This window comes from Drosophila albomicans, chromosome 2R, assembly GCF_009650485.2.
Source record: "Drosophila albomicans strain 15112-1751.03 chromosome 2R, ASM965048v2, whole genome shotgun sequence".
In the NCBI taxonomy this organism is placed as follows: domain Eukaryota; kingdom Metazoa; phylum Arthropoda; class Insecta; order Diptera; family Drosophilidae; genus Drosophila; species Drosophila albomicans.
In genome coordinates this window covers 11,522,575-11,544,240 of record NC_047631.2, presented here as the reverse complement: position 1 = coordinate 11,544,240, position 21,666 = coordinate 11,522,575, and the positions used below count along the sequence as shown (strand labels likewise).

The 21,666-nt window shown below is 37.5% G+C and overlaps 2 protein-coding genes across 5 annotated transcripts in view; one reads left to right on the top strand and one right to left on the bottom strand.

Annotated features, from left to right (window-relative positions):
• LOC117576032 (unconventional myosin-XVIIIa) overlaps window positions 1-5,073 on the bottom strand; it is a 38,182-nt gene extending 33,109 nt beyond the window's left edge. For both annotated transcript variants that reach the window (XM_034260542.2, XM_052007790.1), the window contains exons 1-4: window positions 4,928-5,073; window positions 3,212-3,706; window positions 2,336-3,157; window positions 2,127-2,270 (exon numbers count right to left, since the gene is read on the bottom strand). In XM_034260542.2, coding sequence (XP_034116433.2) covers window positions 2,127-2,270; window positions 2,336-3,157; window positions 3,212-3,667 — 1,422 coding nt within the window. In that variant the 5' untranslated portion in view covers window positions 3,668-3,706; window positions 4,928-5,073. The remainder of the gene's footprint in view (window positions 1-2,126; window positions 2,271-2,335; window positions 3,158-3,211; window positions 3,707-4,927) is intronic.
• A 1,062-nt stretch (window positions 5,074-6,135) lies between these two features.
• Window positions 6,136-14,914, top strand: LOC117573988 (RAC serine/threonine-protein kinase). 3 transcript variants are annotated; one of them, XM_034257536.2, is made up of 7 exons: window positions 6,136-6,225; window positions 10,779-11,688; window positions 11,754-11,951; window positions 12,456-12,845; window positions 12,915-13,148; window positions 13,212-13,358; window positions 13,423-14,914. In XM_034257536.2, exons 2-7 carry the CDS (start codon window positions 11,161-11,163, stop codon window positions 13,504-13,506), a joined length of 1,581 nt encoding a protein of 526 aa, XP_034113427.1. In that variant the 5' UTR covers window positions 6,136-6,225; window positions 10,779-11,160; the 3' UTR covers window positions 13,507-14,914. The 3 variants fall into 3 exon arrangements, with proteins under 3 accessions (XP_034113427.1, XP_034113428.1, XP_034113426.1); XM_034257537.2 differs by having other exon boundaries at window positions 6,175-6,450; XM_034257535.2 differs by having other exon boundaries at window positions 6,175-6,562.
• Window positions 14,915-21,666: the final 6,752 nt, after the last annotated feature.

Here is a 21,666-nt window from a genome sequence, read left to right as displayed (position 1 = left end):
AAGTTGTTGTTGTTGGTTATGTTGTAGTTGTTGTTTTATTATTATTGTATCCGAATTGCTTTGGCTGTGTAATCCCGCATAGAAATCTCACAAAAACAAATCTCGCTGTGGGCGTCTCGCGTTTCGATTTCCGTACCGAACTTGGGCAAAGTTTGCAGCGTACTGACGGCACAGCTCCAACGACAACCACGACGAAGCGAGTAACAACAAAAACTCGACAAAAACAACGGCACACAAGCACACAGTTACACACACGCACACAGACGTCGCGACGTCGACGCCAACTGCGACTGCGAGGCAGTGCTATTTGTGTAGGCTGCCAACGTAGCCGCAGTCTACAGTGGGTGTAGAAAAATGCGCACAGCTGCAGCTGCTGCTTGCAGTCGCTGGTTACTTTGACGTCGCTGCTGACGCCAACGCCGACGCCGGCTGTGACTGCGGTTGCGGTCGTGTAGACGCCGCTGGCGCTGACGTTGAAATGACAGTGGACGGGGGGCAGTACGGGAAAGGCGACTCTACTGCATGTTGTTAATGATGTTTACTAAAATGCAGTTCGAGTTGTTGCTATTTGTTCACGGTGTTGCCAAATCGTTTTATTTTCGTCGTGAATAAGACGCTCAAATATGTCGACGCCTCGTCTCTCTCTGAACTTAGCCCAGACGACGACAACAACAACAACAGCAGCAGGAGAAGGAATGCATTGCATGCAGTTCCAATTGGAACTGGGAAAAAGGTTGGGCCAGAAATTCAGAGTGACTCTGATCACTCAGGTGCTCGTGGTGCTGACAATTTCACAACATTTATGCCAAGATAAACAATGTGAAAAATGTCAAACACGTTTCTAGCCAACAGTCGAGAAACCGCTCAATAAGAATTTTAATTGCAGAACACGCGACGTTCAAGTACCCTGCAAACCGCAAAGCCAGTTTTAAACTGTACAAATATTTAACGATCAATATTAAGATCAAGTTTACACACATCACAGAGTGGCCAAGCCAATAACTTTTGTGACGCTATGCAGAAGTTCAATAGTTTAAGATCGAGTTTAGAAAAGTGAATAGACAATTTTAAAAGTCAACAGAACAGTTCAAGAAGAATCTAAGAAATCTTAATAAAACAGTTTATCAAATAATTGACAGCCAAAGTTCGAATTATTTTATGGATAAATGCCAAATTATATATTTATAATGATATATAAATATATATACTCATCATAAAAGATCAATAATAATAAACAGCAAAAGTTACAAAACATATAATTCATAAAATTCAGTAAAACAACTACAAAAGAAAAGATTTCTCTCAGTTTTTCTACATTTATAAGGCCATCAAAAGACTTATTGCCTTAAATTCTTCTCAGAATTTTAATATTGCAATTTAAATCAATCACAGATTAACTACATACATACGAGTACATAACTTCCTAACATAAGTGTATAAAAATATATATTAAAACATAATAAAAATTATGGAATTTAATATCCATATCCGAACTTCTGAAAGACCCAACGTCATCTAACTAAATCTTCTTTGTTTGCGTAAATACGCTACTTAAAATGAATTAAAAATACAACTTGGGTTAGCTGCTTTTAGGAAATATTCGTTTGTTCTTCTTTTTCTAACTCTGGTTTTAAATATAAACATATAGACTATTTGCTCAACAAATAAATATACTAGTTTTTATCTATTATAGACACATTCAGCACATCCTAACTATCTGAATTTGAATTTTTTCATTTTTAATTGCAATTAAATTAATATTAATCCTATCCCCCAAAGAGTTAGACTTTTCTATGACAACTTTGATCTTTAACTCATACTAAAAGCTCTTCATTATAAAATATACTTTATTGAGGCTCACTGAACCTTGTCTAACTTTAAGCACCTTACACCCATCTTGAAGATATGCTAGATACTAATGGAGGGCGGCCAACGAGTTTGACTCGTGCAATTCAATTAATCATTAGGTTTGTAATCTATGCAAAGAATGCATAATTAATGAATTGCGGCGAAAACAATTACGATTATGAGCATTACACACACATATGGGAGACAATTTCATCAATCACGTAATGCTTTCGCTTAACCAAATGCTAATGGATTCAGATTCACGTCTTGGAACATACCTGACGCTTGAAGCGTTTGCTGGCACTGCGACGCAGCGTGTTGCAGTTGCCGTTGTTAATGGAATGATCGATCTCCTCGACGGTGGCCGTGCTTGGCGCCATGCAGCGTTTGCTTAGCTCCACCAGCTCAGCCACGGGCTGAACCTGCAATTCAGAAGAGAGCCATGAGTTACACAACTGCTAATTCTGCTATTCAAATGATCGCTTACCTCAACGGTGACGGCATCGCCGCTATTGCGTATCATCTCGATGATAATCTCGCGCGACAAATCGCCCACAGGAGTGCCATTGACTTGAATAAGACGATCGCCTGGCAGCAGACCCGTCGCCCCGCCCCCAGCACCTGGCTCCGCAAAGATAACGGGCCGAAAAATGGGCGAGGTCAACGATTCGGTGCGATCAAGGCAAATGGCCTTGCGCAAACTGAAGCCAAAGTCCTGACGCGGCGATTTCTGTCGCTTGATCACCAGTTGTCGAGGCGGTGGCAACTGCACCAGCTGCACCGGTGGCAGTGGCAGTTGAACATCTTCGAAGGCATGAACGCGAGCCCAGCGATCGATGCCCTGAGATTCTCCAATGGGGCTGAGCGAGAATGGCGGCGTGGCAAACGAGGAGTTTGTGGTATCTGTGAGACTGTCTGCACTCGGCGATGGCGATGTCAGCACATGCAAATGGGCAGCCTGAGTGGGCGTCTGTGGAGCACCATAGCGGGCATTGGCGGGCAGCGTCATGGCGCGTTGATTGGGAGTGTGATCGCCATCACTGCGCAGACTTTCCACGGAGGTGAATGAGGTGCCGTGTTGGCTCGAATTGGAACCACCGCTGCCCCCGCCGCCACCACCACCACGGCTGCCCTCAAACAGTTGCTCATTTTGCATGGTGTTGCGCATCAGCATTTCAGGAGTGCCTCCTCCACCTCCTCCACTGCCGGTAAAGACAATCTCCTCGTGCACGTTGCTCATGTTGCTTCGCGAACCCTTCAAAATGCCACGCTTGGGTGGCTTCGGTGGCACCGGTGGCAAGAAGCGATTCTGTCAACAACAGTTATTAGCATACGTTTCCTTGGAAGATTAAAGGACACTCACCTTCAATCCTCCAGCGAGCAGCGTGTGCGTCACCTCACCGTAGTTGAGATTAATGCCAATCCCTGAGCCATTGGCCGACGAGGTCCGACTCTCGATGTGTGTCATCACAGATGCTACAATTTCCTCATTGCCACGATCCTGCTCCGGCCCAGCATTGCCATTGCCATTCCCATTGCCAGTCCCAGCATCCGCGTTGAGGGCGGCAAAAAAGTCGGCGCTATAATCACCTGTAATACCGCTGGGCAGCTTTTCCTTTTCCTTACGACGTCCGCGTATTTTCAAGGAGCGACGTACTTCCTCCAGACGCAGCAGCTCATCAGTGCTCATGCTGCCGGTAACGCCGCCCCCACTGCCGACGCCGCTGCTGCCGCCTTTAGCCTCTTTGCGCAGTTTCTTTTCACGCTTGCGACGCTCCTTCTCCTCATCGCCCGCGCTCTTCTTCATAAAGTTAAACATTCTCTATATATGTGTGTGTGTGAATCCTTAGGGAACTAACTGCAAATCACAAAATACAAGTTTAATTATTATATTACAAATTGAATGATCAAAAACCATTTAACTCATTTCAATATTAAACTTTATAAAAAATTTTAATTTACACTTATTTTAATTTCGATTAATTTTTTTGATTTTGGAAGCACTGCACTATTGCTTGGCCAATTATTTGCCGGTTGGCACATCCCTGATTTTGTAAGGGATGAGAGCGATTTTAGCAAGTTCAAGGGCGTGCCCAACAAATTTGCACTTCGTGTTGTTGGTCTTAGTGGTGTCGTCTGTTAATTTGATTTGACCTGTCTTCACCACCCTTCGTCCTCTTCCCAATACTGCTGTGGTTTTGGTTTTTTGCGTTTTCTTTTCGCACTCTTTTATTGCAAGCGGTAAAAGAAACCCTGGGACCATTACACCCACACTACCACAACCACAATAATAGTTTCTGCACATAAGCAGATGCAAGTTTGTGTGTTTGTGCTCCAGTGTGTGTGTGTAACTGCAAAATCACAAACAATGCGTCAGGGGACAAGTGAGGAATATTTTCGTTTATCTTGCATTTCGCTTTTGTCATTGAGACTTAAGACTTGCGGCCCCATTTGTTATTCTTATTTATTCAATTATGCGCTTTCTTTTTCCATATTGTATACAATATTGTTTTGTTTTCACACACACACACACACATTAACTAACTCACTCCCGCACACTACATGAACAATAAGACACACATTTGAGGGCCCGTTGTTATTGCAGTTGTATTGGTATTTGCATTTGCCTTTGCATTTGTGTTTGTACTTGTGACTGGATTGGTATTTGTATTTGTATTGATTGGCCCAGACTCATCGTTGCAGTCAACATTTTTTCTTTTTTTGCTGTGCTTTATGCTTGCTTCTTAATTTTATGCCCACTTGCCACAGTCTCGAGGCTCTCGCTTATTCTCATTATTTATACAATTCAATTTGTGCTTATTCGACAGAAACTAATAGACACACACACGACGAGTAGAAGTGGAATGCAAAAAAAAAAAGAAAGTTGCCTTCTTCCACTCGCGAAGTCAATAACACCTTTGTTTTTGCAGTTTCTTTCTACGCCTCTTTTGATAAGCCAAGCACACACACCAATACAAAGCCATTCACACACACACTCATACTGGACAATGTTTTGTTGCAATTAAACGTGTCAGGGACACATCGCTTTTTTATAATGTCACCAGAATTCAGACATTACCTTTTTGCTACTTAAGCAGTACGCACAATTACGCGAATAGCATAAACAAAAAATGCTTTCGATTTAAATTCTACAAATTTTACAAAGTTTCACCGAACCGACGACGACCGATCGGCCAGTGGTGGTACACAAGCGTTTGGCGGTGAAGAGACATCGATGGCGCCAGCATCGATATTTTTGCATTTTTGTATAATCATCGATTATTTATAGCAAATATCGATACTTTGAGAACCAAATGATATTATAAATAGATTTATTTGTATTGTTTAAAACTGAAGTCAAATATCTTTTCTTTTTAAAGCGGTTTCTTAAAGTAGTTTTACTTTTATATGTTTCCACATGAAATATACCAAAATATACAAAACCATGGTTACACTCCATAGAGGCTGCCACAAATGTTTAGTGTTTAAATAGGCGCGCTATTTTAAAAAGCTTGTAAACTCCATTTTTCTTCCAAAAACTTGTACATTGTCTAAAAGATTTCTAAGGTAGCATTTAACTGTTTGGAGTTCATCTGTTTGACTCCCTTAAAAACATTTTTTCATTTCATGAAATATATATATATAGTATACATAGAGTAATTTCATTTTTTATACTAGTACTCTTCAATTAAGAATTTGTAATTATCCATAAATTCAAATTTTAAAATTCGGTAAGAAAAATTAAATATTCATAAACAATATTTGGAAATTTAAGTTTTTTTTAAATTGATGTTCTAAAAAAATTTATACACAAAAAAAAGACTGTACATCGTATTTTTAGTACCGATAACAATACATATTCGATTGTTTTTCTACTGTTAAACTCCTACTTAACAGTACTGTAAGGGAATAGCACTGTCAATAATATTGTATTTAGTACAACTATTAAGATCTCGTTTTAATGTAATATAAATTTGGCTTTAATTATTTAACATTTTCTTCGGTTTTGTTTTGGTTTTTGAGCAAATGAATATTGGTTCTTCCTATAAAGTGATGGCAACATAAATTAAATGTCAGATTTATCCGCCAAGATAATTGCGAAATTGCCTTTGTTAGTTATATTTTTGCTATAATTATAGGGAATAATAATAAGCAACATACTTATTAAAATTTCAGAGGAGCTAAATATAATTGTTAATCGAAATTTATTTTGTTTTTTTTTGTAGTCGTTTAATGACGATATGTATCATAACCCAAATTGTGACTATCGCACTGTTATACTTACAGAGTTGCAGCGACATAGTATCAACCGACCGCCACAATCTATAGACCAAAAAAGTGAAGCGTAAAAACCAAACGGTACATGGAAAAATAAGTGTGAGTGCGTGCGTGTGTGTTTATGAAAAAACCAACTTTCAACATATAATAAATATTATGCGCACTAGAACAAAAACAAAGCATCGTGCAGTTCAACAATTGTGTGGCGAAATTGTATTCAATAATTGTGTGTGGCCTGGTGTGGTGTCTGCTACACACATACAAACAAAAATTCACAACACACTTCGTCTTCAACACACAAGACCAGAAACAAAAACAACATACGTGAGTTGTCGCTGCCGTCACCGTCGTCACCATTAAAGCAGAGTCTGCCTTTTACATTTTGCGAGAAAAAAGTGTAAAAAAAGGAAAAGTTGATTCTTTTGCCCAAAAATAGGTGGGTTTCAGTTTTCCATGGGCTTTACAAATACAAGTGCGATCTCTTTTTATTCTAAATTCAAACCGTGGCCTTTGTTATTATTATTGCTCGTTGTTCCATCGCTTCAATAAGAGTCACCATCGCAGTCATCGACGACGTCGTCTCGGTCGTCACAGTCGTCGATGTCTGCCCCCGATGGTAATCTATCTCTGTATGTGTGTGTGTGCGTGCGTGTGTTTTCTCTGTGTTTATGAAATATAGTTGTGTGTGAGTGCGAGTGCATGAGTGTATTAGTGTCTAGACATGTTGCTGACACAAACTCTTAAAAACTTTTGCTTGCAGTTCGGTTCGCCGGTTCGAATCAATGTTTGGGATGCTCTTCCTCTTCTCCATCATTGCTATTACCTTTTGATAGATTGTTGCTTTTAAAACAATGTTAAAAGTCGAAGCTAAGTTGCTTAAAAATGTAAGCAAAGTTTCCATTGACATTAAATCGTTGTTCTCATACATGCATACATACATAATTATATGTATGTATTTGTGTTTTGGTTCGAGGCTCGAATCGGTTCCGAACCGGTTTTGTAGAGTTGTTGCTGATCACTTGAAGCGCACATATACATACAAACGTAAACGCATAGATTGGAGAGTCAAACATTTTGTATGTATGTACATACAGTATGTCAAGAAACTCTTTACACACTGAAAAAAACACATATTTTTTGACTTTGCATGCAAAAATAACGACTTTAGTTATTATTTTTCAATATTTTTTTAATGCAGATCTATTATTTAGCAAATTTCAAATTAGTATGTACAAAAATAAAAACAATACAACGAAAGGGAACATTTTAAATCAACAAAATATGAGTTTACACATTTTTGACACTGTCAAGAAAGTGTTTACACACTTTAGTTTTCGATTCCGTTTTGTCCTATTTTTCGAAAAAACTGTACTTTATTGTTATTTATGCTTCTGCACTATTCGCTATTTTTGCATTCCTTTTCATTCAATTGCGAAATTTTGCTACGCACTTGTCAAAAAGCTGATTTTTAAATTATTTAACATGACTGGAGCTAGATTGACTTATGAAGTTACCCAATTGACTTATTATAGTCACCAAATTGGAAAATCTGTAGCTTAGCTAGTGGAGCTACTTGGGGTATCGTGAAAAATAATTTATAATGCTCCAAATCGAGCCGAAAATGAAGAAAAACGGGAAGCAAAGTGTGGAAATGGTCGAAAAATGGATATCAATGACGAGCGAGCATACCGCCTTAAAATGGGCAAGGTTCGTCAAAACCCCCAAATTTTGATCAGATCCCTTGCCAAGGAGTTGGAAGAAGGGTGTGACATGGTCAATTCACATGAAATCGTCCGCCAACTAATTCTGCGGAACAAATACTCTTCAACCGTTGAAACGGTTGCGCGTAAGAGGCCGCTGCTTTCGAAAATAAATGTTGAAAACGCTTAAATTTTGGCTTTTAACATGAGAATCACGCCGGACAACTATTGGGATGACGTCGTATTCTATGTCCAAACAAAAAAAAATGCTATACTACAATGATGGACCAACTAGAGTATGGCACAAGCCGTTAACAGCCTTACATCAGCGCAACATCATTCTTACAGTAAAATGCGGAAAATAGTATTTGTTCCGCAGAATTAGTTGGCGGACGATTTCATGTGAATTGACCATGTCACACCCTTCTTCCAACTCCTTGGCAAGGGATCTGATCAAAATTTGGGGGTTTTGACGAACCTTGCCCATTTTAAGGCGGTATGCTCGCTCGTCAATATCCATTTTTCGACCATTTCCACACTTTGCTTCCCGTTTTTCTTCATTTTCGGCTCGATTTGGAGCATTATAAATTATTTTTCACGATACCCCAAGTAGCTCCACTAGCTAAGCTACAGATTTTCCAATTTGGTGACTATAATAAGTCAATTGGGTAACTTCATAAGTCAATCTAGCTCCAGTCATGTTAAATAATTTAAAAATCAGCTTTTTGACAAGTGCGTAGCAAAATTTCGCAATTGAATGAAAAGGAATGCAAAAATAGCGAATAGTGCAGAAGCATAAATAACAATAAAGTACAGTTTTTCGAAAAATAGGACAAAACAGAATAGAAAACTAAAGTGTGTAAACACTTTCTTGACAGTGTCAAAAATGTGTAAACTCATATTTTGTTGATTTAAAATGTTCCCTTTCGTTGTATTGTTTTTATTTTTGTACATACTAATTTGAAATTTGCTAAATAATAGATCTGCATTAAAAAAATATTGAAAAATAATAACTAAAGTCGTTATTTTTGCATGCAAAGTCAAAAAATATGTGTTTTTTTCAGTGTGTAAAGAGTTTCTTGACATACTGTATGTACATTTCGTCTGTCGAGACATGCACGCGTCTTGCCTCCTTCTCGCTCCCCCCTTTTGGCCCACCCACACACTTCCCTGGCCACGGCCTCGCTCGCACTTTGCAATACAGCAGCAGCAGACAGTGAAACATACGCGTCTTGGCTGTATGTGCACGCATACATACCTATATGCATACGTGCATGCACATTTGTATGTGTATTTTTGTCGATTTTATTTTATGTACATTTGTTTACAGTTTTAGATAGCGAAATTTGTACAGCCGGCAGCGGCCGCCACGGCACGTCGTTGACATTTTCGCAAATTGCAAATGAATATTTTTTTCTGTTTGTGTATGTGTGTGTGTGTGTACGTAGTTGTTGTTGCTGTTCAGCTGCGATCATTGCCGCACTCTCTCTCTCCCTCACACACACATGCTCACGTGCCCCTCGCACCTTTATCGCTCGCTGCGATCACAACTAGCGGAGGGCCACACAGAGAGACAGAGACAGCGACAGCAAAGCGAGATATGCAAGCACACACACACATTATATGTACCTACAATACAATATGTGTGTATTTGTTGCTTTTTTTTTGTACACTTGCACATATGCAGATGTGTGTGTGCCTGTAAGTTCATGAACAGTAGCGATCCGTCGACTTGTTTTGATTTAATTTCGCGGTAAATGCAATCGCGAAAAATTTGCTCGCTTTTTGGCTGCGTAACATGGCGGGGAATTTTGTTTGAAGCTAAATCACAGCAACAATTGCGACAGCTCATAGCCAACGGCAGTCGCCAAAGGCAGCGACAGGCTGCGGCAGCGGCTGTGGCGCCTCGACATGTGGGGCGTGCAATGACTAAGTGAATGAGCGAGAGACCCCAGGGAGGCCTCCGTCTTTCTCGCCGTCGGCTCCGACGCCAGCCCTTCTGTGGTGTGCAACGGAAATGCCGTAAATGCCCCGGTTTTTAGTTATTTTTTATTTTATTTAGTTTTTATATTTCTCTGAACGATCGATCCTATTTTGAACAGTTCTGCAGCTGCTTTTGCTGCAGCTGCTGACGCAAGCGCCAACAACAATAACAACAACACTAACGAGCGAATGAGAGAACAACAACCACAAAGGGCTGTGCAATTTGCCATAAACACGCCAAAAGACAATAACAAAATCTACATGCACATGTGTATGCACGTGTATGTGTGCGTGTATATGTAGGTGCATATTAGAGATGGGCGCGTGATTAATATTAAATGCCATGCAAAATATATTAAAAATACGAATGGCGAAGAAATGCTTTATAAAGATATAATAAAATGTATTATTATTACACAAATAAAACAAAAATTATAATTTAAAAATTCGTGGGCATGAATAAAGTTAGCCGAAGAAATTTGCTATAAAAACATTTTAGATGCAATGCATATTATCGTACAAATGCAAATAATAATTATACTATAATTTATAAATTTCAATATTAGTATAGATGGGTGCGTAATTAATAGAGTTGTCACGTGAGTGAAAATGTCAGAAATACATTGCTTAAATGGAGAGAAAATTATCAAATAATTCTGTATTTTTTGAAATTTATTGTTAGAGATGGGAGCGTGATTAAAGCATTTTAATATGCATATTTACTTATACTCAAATGCTAATTATTTTGCATAAATAATTCGTATAATTTAAGCGATAGATCAGCTAGTCACGCAATCATCTTTGAGAAGTATGCACGCTGTTCATACTTAAAACCAAATTTGCATTATGCACTCGCTAAAATGTTAAAAAATAAAAAAATACCCATTTGTACCTTTTATATTTTGTTGTAGTGTTGTTGCTACTTTTGTGTTTTTGTGTGTATGTTCTCAACAAGTGCCCTCATTTCAGACTCCGACACTCGAGAATCGAGACGAGACGGGTGTGTGGACTTGGTTGGCTTAGCTTAGTTCGTGCCGCGGGAACTTGAAACAGCCTCAACACGAATTACTTACCATTTGGTGCGCTGCAGAGGAGATCGACTGTGGTCGCCAGCAGCACCGCAACAGGATCTGCCTCATCGACGCCAACATCAACACCAACGCCTACGGCTGTGGCCACGCCTACAGGCATACGATTGCTCTTTAATTTCAGCAACAACAACAGCAGCAGCGGCAACAACAACAATTATTCCAGTGCGACGCAACTAAGCGACGCACTGCCAATCAACAATAACAGCAGTAATAACAACAACAGCATATTTGTCGCACCGCAAACAGCAACTGAAGCTATCATGTCCTTGCCAGCGACTGGCACGTCGCCCACTATCCCCATGGTTCCGTTTGCGGCACCGACGATCGTCAAAGAGGGCTGGCTACAGAAGCGCGGCGAGCACATTAAGACTTGGCGTCAACGCTACTTCATCCTACAAGGCGATGGCAAACTTTTGGGCTATCGCAACCGACCGGCGGACAGCACTCAGGCGGATAGCACACAGATGCTCAACAATTTTACCGTACGCGGCTGCCAGATCATGACTGTGGATCGTCCCAAGCCCTTCACATTTATCATTCGCGGTCTGCAATGGACGACGGTGATTGAGCGCACATTTGCCGTGGACACTGAAGCTGAGCGTCAACTCTGGACCGAAGCGATTCGAAGTGTGGCCAGTCGGCTGAGCGAGATGGGCGAAACTGCAATATCGCCATCGGCGCCAACAGATATGGGCGATGTGGATATGGCTGGCATTGCTGAAGTGGAGTTATCCGAACAGTTTTCCGTTCAAGGCACAACGCGCAACAGCAGCGGTGTCAAGAAAGTGGTAAGTAATCTTATTAACTTCCTCAATTTTGTACAATTATTAATTAATCGTTTGTTCACGTTTAGACACTGGAGAACTTTGAGTTCCTCAAGATGCTGGGCAAGGGCACTTTTGGCAAGGTGATCTTGTGCCGTGAGAAGGCCACATCCAAATTGTACGCAATTAAAATTCTCAAAAAGGAGGTCATTATACAAAAAGATGAGGTCGCACATACGCTTACCGAAAGTCGTGTACTCAAGTCAACAAATCATCCGTTCCTCATTGTAAGTAAATCGTATTGTCGAGGTATGCTTAAAATTCGTCAGCAGGGAAATCCCGTCTTCAGTTTACTAGTTAGAGTTGCAGAATTGATTCAGTGGAAATTTTGAAATAATCCCCCACTTGCCAATAACAACATTAGATTAACAATAATACCAATTTAAATTTAATTATTTTGAAAAAAAAAATTGATATGGGTTGAGCCCGCATAAATTGTGGCAAGCAATTCCATGTTAATATCTTAGATTATGGAGAAATGTGTTTATTGCGAGCGTCAGAACTTGTTTCGTATCGAAATGTGTGCGATAATACATTGAGCCGTTTTGCTGCTCTTTAGAAAATCATTGAATTATATATAAATTACAAATTACTGTTTGGAAGCAAGAGAAATTGAGCTATATTATCGATTATTATGAATGATTTATACTTTTAATGAAATTGTAAAATCTTGAGATCTTGAAATGCTCAAACCACATTCGACTTTTAATCTTTACATTTTTGTATTGCAGTCATTGAAATATTCATTTCAAACCAATGATCGTCTCTGCTTTGTAATGCAATATGTGAATGGTGGAGAGCTTTTTTGGCATTTGAGCCATGATCGCATCTTTACCGAGGAGCGGACACGTTTTTATGGTGCCGAAATAATATCAGCGTTGGGCTATCTGCACTCGCAGGGCATCATTTACCGTGACTTAAAGCTGGAGAATCTTTTGCTGGACAAAGATGGTCACATAAAGGTCGCCGATTTCGGGCTGTGCAAGGAGGATATAACCTACGGGAGCACAACAAAAACGTTTTGCGGAACACCCGAATATTTAGCGCCTGAAGTATTAGAGGATAGTGATTATGGACGTGCGGTCGACTGGTGGGGAACCGGTGTGGTTATGTATGAGATGGTGAGCACCATAGCAGCGTTTTCAATGTCATTACGAAGACTTACTTCTTATACTATACTGTTTATACAGATCTGTGGTCGTCTACCATTTTATAATCGTGATCATGATGTGCTCTTCACGCTCATATTGGTTGAGGATGTGAAATTTCCACGCAATATTACTGATGAAGCAAAAGGTTTGCTATCCGGACTCTTGGCCAAGGATCCCAGAAATCGTTTGGGCGGTGGCCAAGATGATGTCAAGGAAATACAAGCGCATCCATTCTTTGCGAGTATTAACTGGACGGATCTGGTGCTGAAGAAGGTAGCAAATGTAAATTAATTCTATTCTCAGTGGTTATTTAAAATTTGTTCATTTGTCCTGCAGATAACGCCACCATTTAAACCTCAGGTCACATCAGACACAGACACACGTTACTTCGATGAAGAGTTTACCGGCGAAAGCGTCGAGTTGACTCCTCCAGATCCTACGGGACCTCTGGGCTCCATAGCCGAAGAGCCGTTATTCCCACAGGTAAATAACCGTATAAGTTGCGTTAGTTGAGTGCGGAATTGTAACCAGATTTATCTACTTACAGTTCAGTTATCAAGGAGATATGGCAGCCACGTTGGGCACCTCGGCGCACATTGGTACTTCCACAAGCCTCACGTCGATGCAATAGAACAAGCTTCAAATTATAGGAAGGAGCCACGCAAAAAAGAAACAAAAATAAAACAAAACTGAGCGCAAAACGACACATAATGTTGTGCGTCACCGCATGTACCCATAATATACTTAGTGATATATATAGATATGGGATAGAAATGCAAGCAAAACAAAACATAAGAAAACAAAACAAAACAAACTGAAAAGGAAAACATAATAAATTTGTAACGCTAAGTTTATACACCAATAATAACGAATTGAATGATAGTAACTTATTTTTTCATAACTCCAACAACAGCAACAACAATAGCAACGTGCAGTTGAAAAAACTTATAGAGGAGATAAGAGAACATGGATCGCGATATAAACATAACAAAAGAAACAAACAAAATGAAAAGAAAAGAAAAGAAAAGAAAAAAGAAAATAGTTTATTACGTATGATAATACATATATACTTATATATACATTTAAATATAACATTTTAAGCATAACGTTTAAAGTGATTAGTTAATTTTTAAATGCAAGTAAAACATTTATTAAGCGAATGAGTAAAACACACACACACAAACACTATGCACACATACGAACACTTACACAACTTACACCCAACTAGCTTGTAGGCAAATCGAAGAGCAAGAGCAAGAAATCGAAATACAAACCCACACACACACACATAAGCAAAACAAACACACACAGACATACGCATTATTTATACTCCAAAGAAGAAAAACACAATAACAATTACGAGTTATATTTAATGGTAAAGTTGCCTCTGAAGAGCTCTGCATTATGCAAAAACAGAATCAACAACACAACAAAAACCAGAACTAATAGTTATATACGCAAAAAGATTATTTCAACTGCATGGGCGCCAAAAACATTTAAACAAAAAAAATTTTTTCAAACCTAAAATAAAATAAATTATATATGGCATATGCTTTTTTACACATATATTTGTATATATTTATATAAAAGGAAGTATAAAAATTCACTTTTAAACAAAAAAAAAAAATTACAAAAAAAAATACAAAAATTTCCATTTTTGAATTTGAAACAAAAATTTACAAAAAAAAAAAAAAACAAAATTATAAATGTTATACAAAATGCCTAAAATGTTTGTCTCTTCATTTTCAACAAGAAATACAACAGAAATGAATATAATTAAAAGAGTAACAAAGGAAATGAAATTTTGATATTTTTATAAACGAAATAAATTATTAAAAATTGTAAATAAAAGTAGTCTAATGTTCGGGCATTTCAACTAAATACAATACCAATACAATAAAAGTATAATCTCTCTTCTATATACAAAGAAAAGCAAAATAAGCAAAAACTAAAAAAAAAACTTATCAATTGAAATATAATGAACAAAAACAAACAAAACATATTTTCTTAAATAAAACAAAAAAAAAAAAAAAAAAAAACACGAACAAACAAATGAATTACGAAAATTGCTTGCAACTAAACTAAATGCCAAAGAATCGGCGAAGCGAATGAATGAGAATGAATGACACTCAAGTTGAAACAGGCTAGACAGGTGAGTTGAGTTAGAGTTTAGAAAATTCTACTAATGTACTATTGGGGTAGCCAGTTCAGTAGTTGATTAGATCAGTTAAGGCAAAACCAGGAGCTTAACACACACAGAGAAATACACTTATACACGCCGTAGTTTGTTCTTGGTATAAGATCAGATCAAGTTAGATGCCAATTACATATGCACTAGAAAGTTACTGGAGCTCCTTCAATATAAACCCTAACATGCAATTGATTTGATCAATCTCACAGCTTATTGTGGCAATTTATGTTGATGGATTATCTGAATGACTAAAAAATAATACCGCTAAAAGTAAATTGATCTATACATACTCGAGAAAATTGGAAACATGAACAAAATCTAGCTAGCCAATATCAGGACAAAGATCGTCGACATAGGAATGCATCTATAATTTTCAGATCGATAATAGAGAAACTTTCATAAGCAAAGCTTAATTGAACGACTACACAACGATTTAAACTATGCAAATTATAGGTACAATACATTTTCAGTTTAAGCATTTTCGTTTATAGGAAATTTTCGTTAACTCAAGCATGAAACTGAGTCAAATGCAAATAAATAAATAGCTGACCAAACAATCAACCGAAATCTGCCAATGCCAAGAATTTGGCAAGCTTTTATAATAAATAATATATTAATCAAAAAGTAAAACAGTTGAAAATACAACTACTGTAAAGATTGAAGATTGACTTAGCAAAAGGAAAAGTGCATTAACAACACGCCAACTTTCAAGTTTATCTTGTGTTTTGGATTGTAACAGAACTCACGGTGCCCACTATCAAAGCATTTCCTTTCGCCATCCTCTATTTAAATAATTTATTACAAAATGCAAAAGCAGCAGAATAAGAAACAAAAAAATATAAATATACATATATCAAAAATATGCATACATAATGAAAATGTTGATTGTTTTCAATGAGTTTTCGATATTTTTGATTTTTGAACTACTTTTTTTTTGTCTATATAGTACATTGAACTGCAAACTACGATGTGTTCTAAAAATGGTTTAATATTTGACTATATATCTTGTCAGATCAAAGATCAAGTCGAGCAACTTAAGTTGTTTTTTGTATTGTAAAAATAAATTAAATATTTTGAAGATAAAAAAAAAGAAAAGTCAAAGAAAACCCGAATGGAAAACTTCAAATCGATTAGATGTAATTTTTGATAAGCGAAATATTGCAGATTTCGCAGAGTTTTAATAATAATATATTAAGCTGATTTATAAACTAAAGAAATAAAAGAAGAAGAAAAAGAATAGAATGCAAATAAATCGATATATACACGTTTATAAAACATGAGCAACAACTGAACACAGGAACTTGTAGATAATATACGATCTACATAATTACTAATTGTATGATTAATTTATACGCGCTTTACGCATACAAACATGCAAACATATTGATGATGATTATGATAAAACACTTACAGACACACATACAGACTCACATTCATATACATATATCATATATGCATGTACATATGCATATGTACATACATATGTAATCAAGTGAAAAACAATATAATATTAATACATAAATAAAATTTACATATAACAGATATTTGATAAAAAAAAAAAAAAAAACAAAAGACAAACAAAAAGAAATCGCATCAATTTATTTACTCGGATATATGTATTTTTGAATCACCAATCTAAGAAATATCTTCAGGGTATTTTGGGTTTGCCTGTTGTTAACTAGTTTTAATTTGTGCTCTAGGAATTTATTGAGCGAATATTTTTTTTTAATTTTTTTTTGTGTTTTTTTTTTTAAGTTTTATATAGTATTTGAAATCAGACGTGATGCTTGTAGAGCATCTGCTAGTCGACTTTCATAAACATTTAGAGTGTAATTGAGTGTATGCTGGTTATAGAGCAAAACTCCACTATGCCCTCGCCAGATGCAATAAATTCTTGAAGAACGGCCAGACACACCCATACGCCAAGTTGTTGTTGTGTTTTTTTTTTTTGGTTGAATCTTCGCCTGACACCGGCTTATTGCAAATTAGGTCAAGACAATGTTAGCCAACTGCGTTGCATGTGCTGTTCCAAGTACCACATTCCACCTCCCCCCTTCAAAAAAAAAAAAAAAAAAAAACACTAAGCGAAATAGTCGAACGTGACCGACTTTAATATATAGTATGTGTATATTCGGGAGCACAACCAAGGTGGGCAGCGCTACGAATGCGAATACGAATGCAAAATGGGGAATGCGTGACAGGCGGCGAAAAAGAAGAGCTGTCCCACATGTCCATGGTCGCCATGGTGTCCATGTGTGCGGCGGCGGCAGCGGCAGCGAACAATGCGTTTTGTCTGATGATTAATTGCAACGCAATCTTGGGAGGCCACAGAGTGCTTTGCCGACGCTTTCCCCAATCGAGCAAAACGCTCTTAGGAGCATGTTAAACTATATAGTACCGGGAGTGGGAGTGGAAGTGGAAGCGGCTGATCGAATGTGTGTCGCAACGTCAGGCGGATATATTATCTGTGACATAAAGCTATTAATTTTTAGCACTTGCCCCGGACACACACAACACCAGCAAAAAAATAATACTTACGAATTCAAATTAAAACTGAGCGCGAGCGTGACGAAAGCGAAAGTAAAGCAACAAGTATTGAACTACGTTTGAGATTGGATTTGGAATTGAGCTTGAGATTGCGTTTGCTTTGGGCTAGGTTGGGTTGGGTTGGGTCTAGAGCTAGCCAGATTGCATCCTTTAGCTGCCAAGCCCTTTGGAAAATTTGCGATTAGTGAGTGCTTTCCCTTTTAATGTGGCGACTGCTTTTGACGGATGACAACAACTACTAATGAAATGCCAAGCGACATTAGTTGGCCCAAAGCCGACTAATTGACACGCTGCTTTTCGAAAATGCGACCTCACCTGAATTGTAACTTTTTATGAATTATGTTAATTCAGATTTAAATTTTGCTCTTATTGTGTGGGGTTTTGCGAATTTTTTGTTTAACTATTCGCTTGATTAAAGTTGTGTAATGTTCAAAAATTTATAATTCTAACTGGTATCTATATTTATTGTAAGGAAGCGTCCAAAAGCGTTCTAATGATTAAGAAATATCAGAATGTCGGTACTATAAAGTTAATATCTGTATGAAGATGTCAAATGTTTTAAAATTGCAATTCTAAACATTAAATTATTCACTGTTTTCCAACATGATTGACCTGACTCACTACTTCGCTTCAATGAGATTTAAACGTTGTTAAAAAACCCTCTGTAAATATGCTAGGTAGGGAAACGTTTAGATAGATTAATAATTTGCTTACTGCAATCGCCTTCTAAGTGGTTTTGCCATAAAATTATTTGTTTGCCAGATTTGAATTTCACTTTCTGATGCCACTGTTCATATAGAAAACGCTAAAGTTCCTCGCGTACTTGTTGCTCATGGCAGAAAGTACCAACAAAGTTGTTGTACCCTTTTGTCAAGTGTATTTAGCAGCAAGATTGTGGCTTTACGATGAGGCGATGAGATGGCACGAGAAGGGGGAGAAGCAGCTGTAAACGCGGCTCGTTTTCTTTGTTCGCTACGCGTTTTTCGCGCTTTTCATTTGCGAAACGATTTTTCTATTTTCACCTGATGGGACAGCAAACGGGTCGAGGGGGCTGAACAAGCTATTTGCTTTATAGCAATGTGAAAATGTCTAAAAACTAGAAAATGGCCAGCTCTGCGGACGCGACTGGAACTGGGCAACAGCAGCAACATGTGACTATGTGCTGGCACTTAACAGCTCCTCCCCCGTGCCGCTTTTGGTTGCCACCAAACTGTTAGACTGACTAAAAAGTGAAATACATCAAAGCACGTCACATCCATCAGACATTATGAGCAGCACGAGAGCACGCCTCAAACTGCGGCCCATGCCAAGCAATGTGTGTGTGTGTGTGTGTGTGTTTATCTCTCAGACTCTTAGCCATGACTAGATCTGTATGTGTGTGTTTGACAACCAGGCCCAAAAGCGTCGCTAATGAATTGGAATTGTTTAAAGAGCGCAACGGGAGTAGTTATAAGAAGAGGAGGAGGAGCGAGGCACTGGGGAAGTTTCAACAGCATCCATACAACGCTCAGTTTGAACCTCGGTGTGTCGTCTCTTGCAGCAGCAGTTCGCTGCAATCGAAATTAATGAAAACTTTCGTTTATTTAATTGCACAGCAGCCAGACAAAGAGAGGGAGAGTCCACAGGCACCATGTCTAAGTCAGGCTGAGGTGCAGGTGATGTACACATAGACAGAGAAGCGTTTGTCCCCCTTCAGTCCCCACATTGCCAGTCAAAGTCGCAATCTCAGTCGCTGTTTGAGTCTTCAGTGTTTATGGGTTATGGTTATGACCATAATGAAATCTATAGGGCAAGACATCGACAGCGGCATTTGAGTGAAAATGATTGATTGATTGATCGCTGTGTTTCGTTGCGTTCATTACTGTTGTTGTTGTACTCATAGTTGTAGCTGAAGCTGTAGTATTACTTATTGCTGTTGTTGTTGTTGATGTTGTTGTTGTCTATGATTGCTGCGTTACTCCTTTTCGGTGTACTGAGAGATTTGTTGACTTGACTTCCAGGCAATTATTTGTTTGTTTGTTTGTTCGTTGTGTGGTTTTTTCTCTACTATTTTTTTTTTTTGCTTGCAAAGTATTTAGTTGGCAGATTTCGCCTGCAATTTTATTTCTGGCTTTTAAAGGTTGAAACATGATGTTGATTGAGTTGTTCAAACGTCATTGCCGATTGCCAATGATTGGGAATTAAATACAAACACACATTTTCCATGTGCTTCTTGGGCACCTGGGGGAAAGTCTCCCAGCTGCAGATCCTTGGCACATGTTTCAATTGAGAAATTGCATTTTCGTTTTCAATACGTAGCTGTCATTCCCTTTCATTTAAAGGTGCCTGACTTTCCATATGTTGAACATATATTGTTTTATTCTACTTTAGAAAAATAATTCAAAGAATGCATATTACATGATTATAATTTGTAACAAATATAAAGCTAAAATAAAATTCCAGTGTTTTCATCTTAAAAATTCAATTTCAACGTTCGAGTTTCATTTTCTAGTTCATTGATATATATTTTTGTTTTACTTATCTATACCCTTTCATTTCAAATGCTCCAGGTGATGTCTTATATTATTTCTTTTATCTTTTTTATTAGGAAATTAATTTTTCAATATTGGTAGTTATAATTGGTAGTATAATTTATAATTTATTAATGTTCTATCTCGAAATGGCGCTTTCGTAGCAATATGTAATTGGCATTTCCTTTTTTTTTTGTACATTTCCATATGTTTCCATATTCTTTTTATTTTAAGAATTAATTTTTTAATTGCTTTTCTTGTTACAATTTTTTATTATGTTTTGATCTATTTTCGTTTTTTTTTTTTTAATTTTTTAAGACGAAATAAAATGTAAAGTATTTTGTTCCATTTAATCTTCTTGGCAACAATTAAAATTCATTAAAAAAAATATATATGTGTGCTTTCTTGGTAAACTTTTATTTATAAGTATTTAAATTTTATTTTTTATTTAACTCCAATTAAACAATAATTTACTTTCGTGTTAATTGCTTCAAGTGAGAGGCTTTCAGTATGTAGACATTTATTATTCGCCTTAATCCTTAATAAATTAATTCACCTTAAAATCATAAACAAAATAAAATTCCTTTGTTCTTTCATTATATTTTCCTTATGAATTAATTCTTCAGTATTCTTATTCTATTTGCTTTTTAATTCTTTTTTTGTTTCGATCTTAGCTCTGCGAGCTTGCTTTTGGTGGATTTTTATAAAAAAAAATTGTAGCAAGCTTTCTAATGCTTACTTAGTACACGTTATAGCACTTGTGCTGCTGATAGCCCAATTGATTTCTTTATTGAAATAACTATATACATTTCGTTGCTTCGGTAGCGGTTTTGATTATCAGTGTGCAAAGCATTCACTTCGGTTCAACTTTGACCACAATTGCAGCATTTGGATATGCCTTACAACCGAGGCGGACAAGCTCCAGTGCACATGTCAACGCTACTTGGCTCCCTCACCCACTTTCCCCCTGTTGCGTTCCACACGGTGGGACGCAAGGCAGGCGGTGTATGGTGCAGACATTAAAACGGGTCAACATTGCAACAACTCGTAGTTCTAGTCCCATTTGGGCCGATGCTGCTTGACCAACTTGCGACCACAATGCGCCAGCAACAGCAACAGCAACAACACTGGCCAAATATAGACGTTGGACAATTTCTGAGCATAGATAGAACGGATAGAACGGAACGCCTTTATTATAACTATGACAAAAAGAGAACCATGTAGGAGTTATACTTATACATCTATGTACGTGAGACTGTCTCTGTGTGTGTCTGTGCGATAACCTAAAAAAGAAAAATGCTCGTACACAATTTACTTCATCTTTGAGATACCTTATAAGAAAGTAATCACACAAAGAGGTATGATTTTGATAGTGGTTAAAAATAGCTGAATACTATATAGTTAAATGATATGCTAACAAATATTAATATTATTAACATATTTATAAATACATTTATTTTTAATAGAATGTTCTCAAACATATTTTATTAAATTTTATTAGCTTTTTTTTTTAATTTTAAAGTCGACTATAATCATTGAGAAA

Coding starts and splice junctions, on each gene's coding strand:
- LOC117573988 (XM_034257536.2), top strand. CDS start 11,161: ATGTCCTTGCCAGCGACTGGCACGTCGCCCACTATCCCCATGGTTCCG. Junction 11,689..11,753: donor GCAGCGGTGTCAAGAAAGTG/GTAAGTAATCTT, acceptor GTTCACGTTTAG/ACACTGGAGAACTTTGAGTT. Junction 13,149..13,211: donor CGGATCTGGTGCTGAAGAAG/GTAGCAAATGTA, acceptor TTTGTCCTGCAG/ATAACGCCACCATTTAAACC.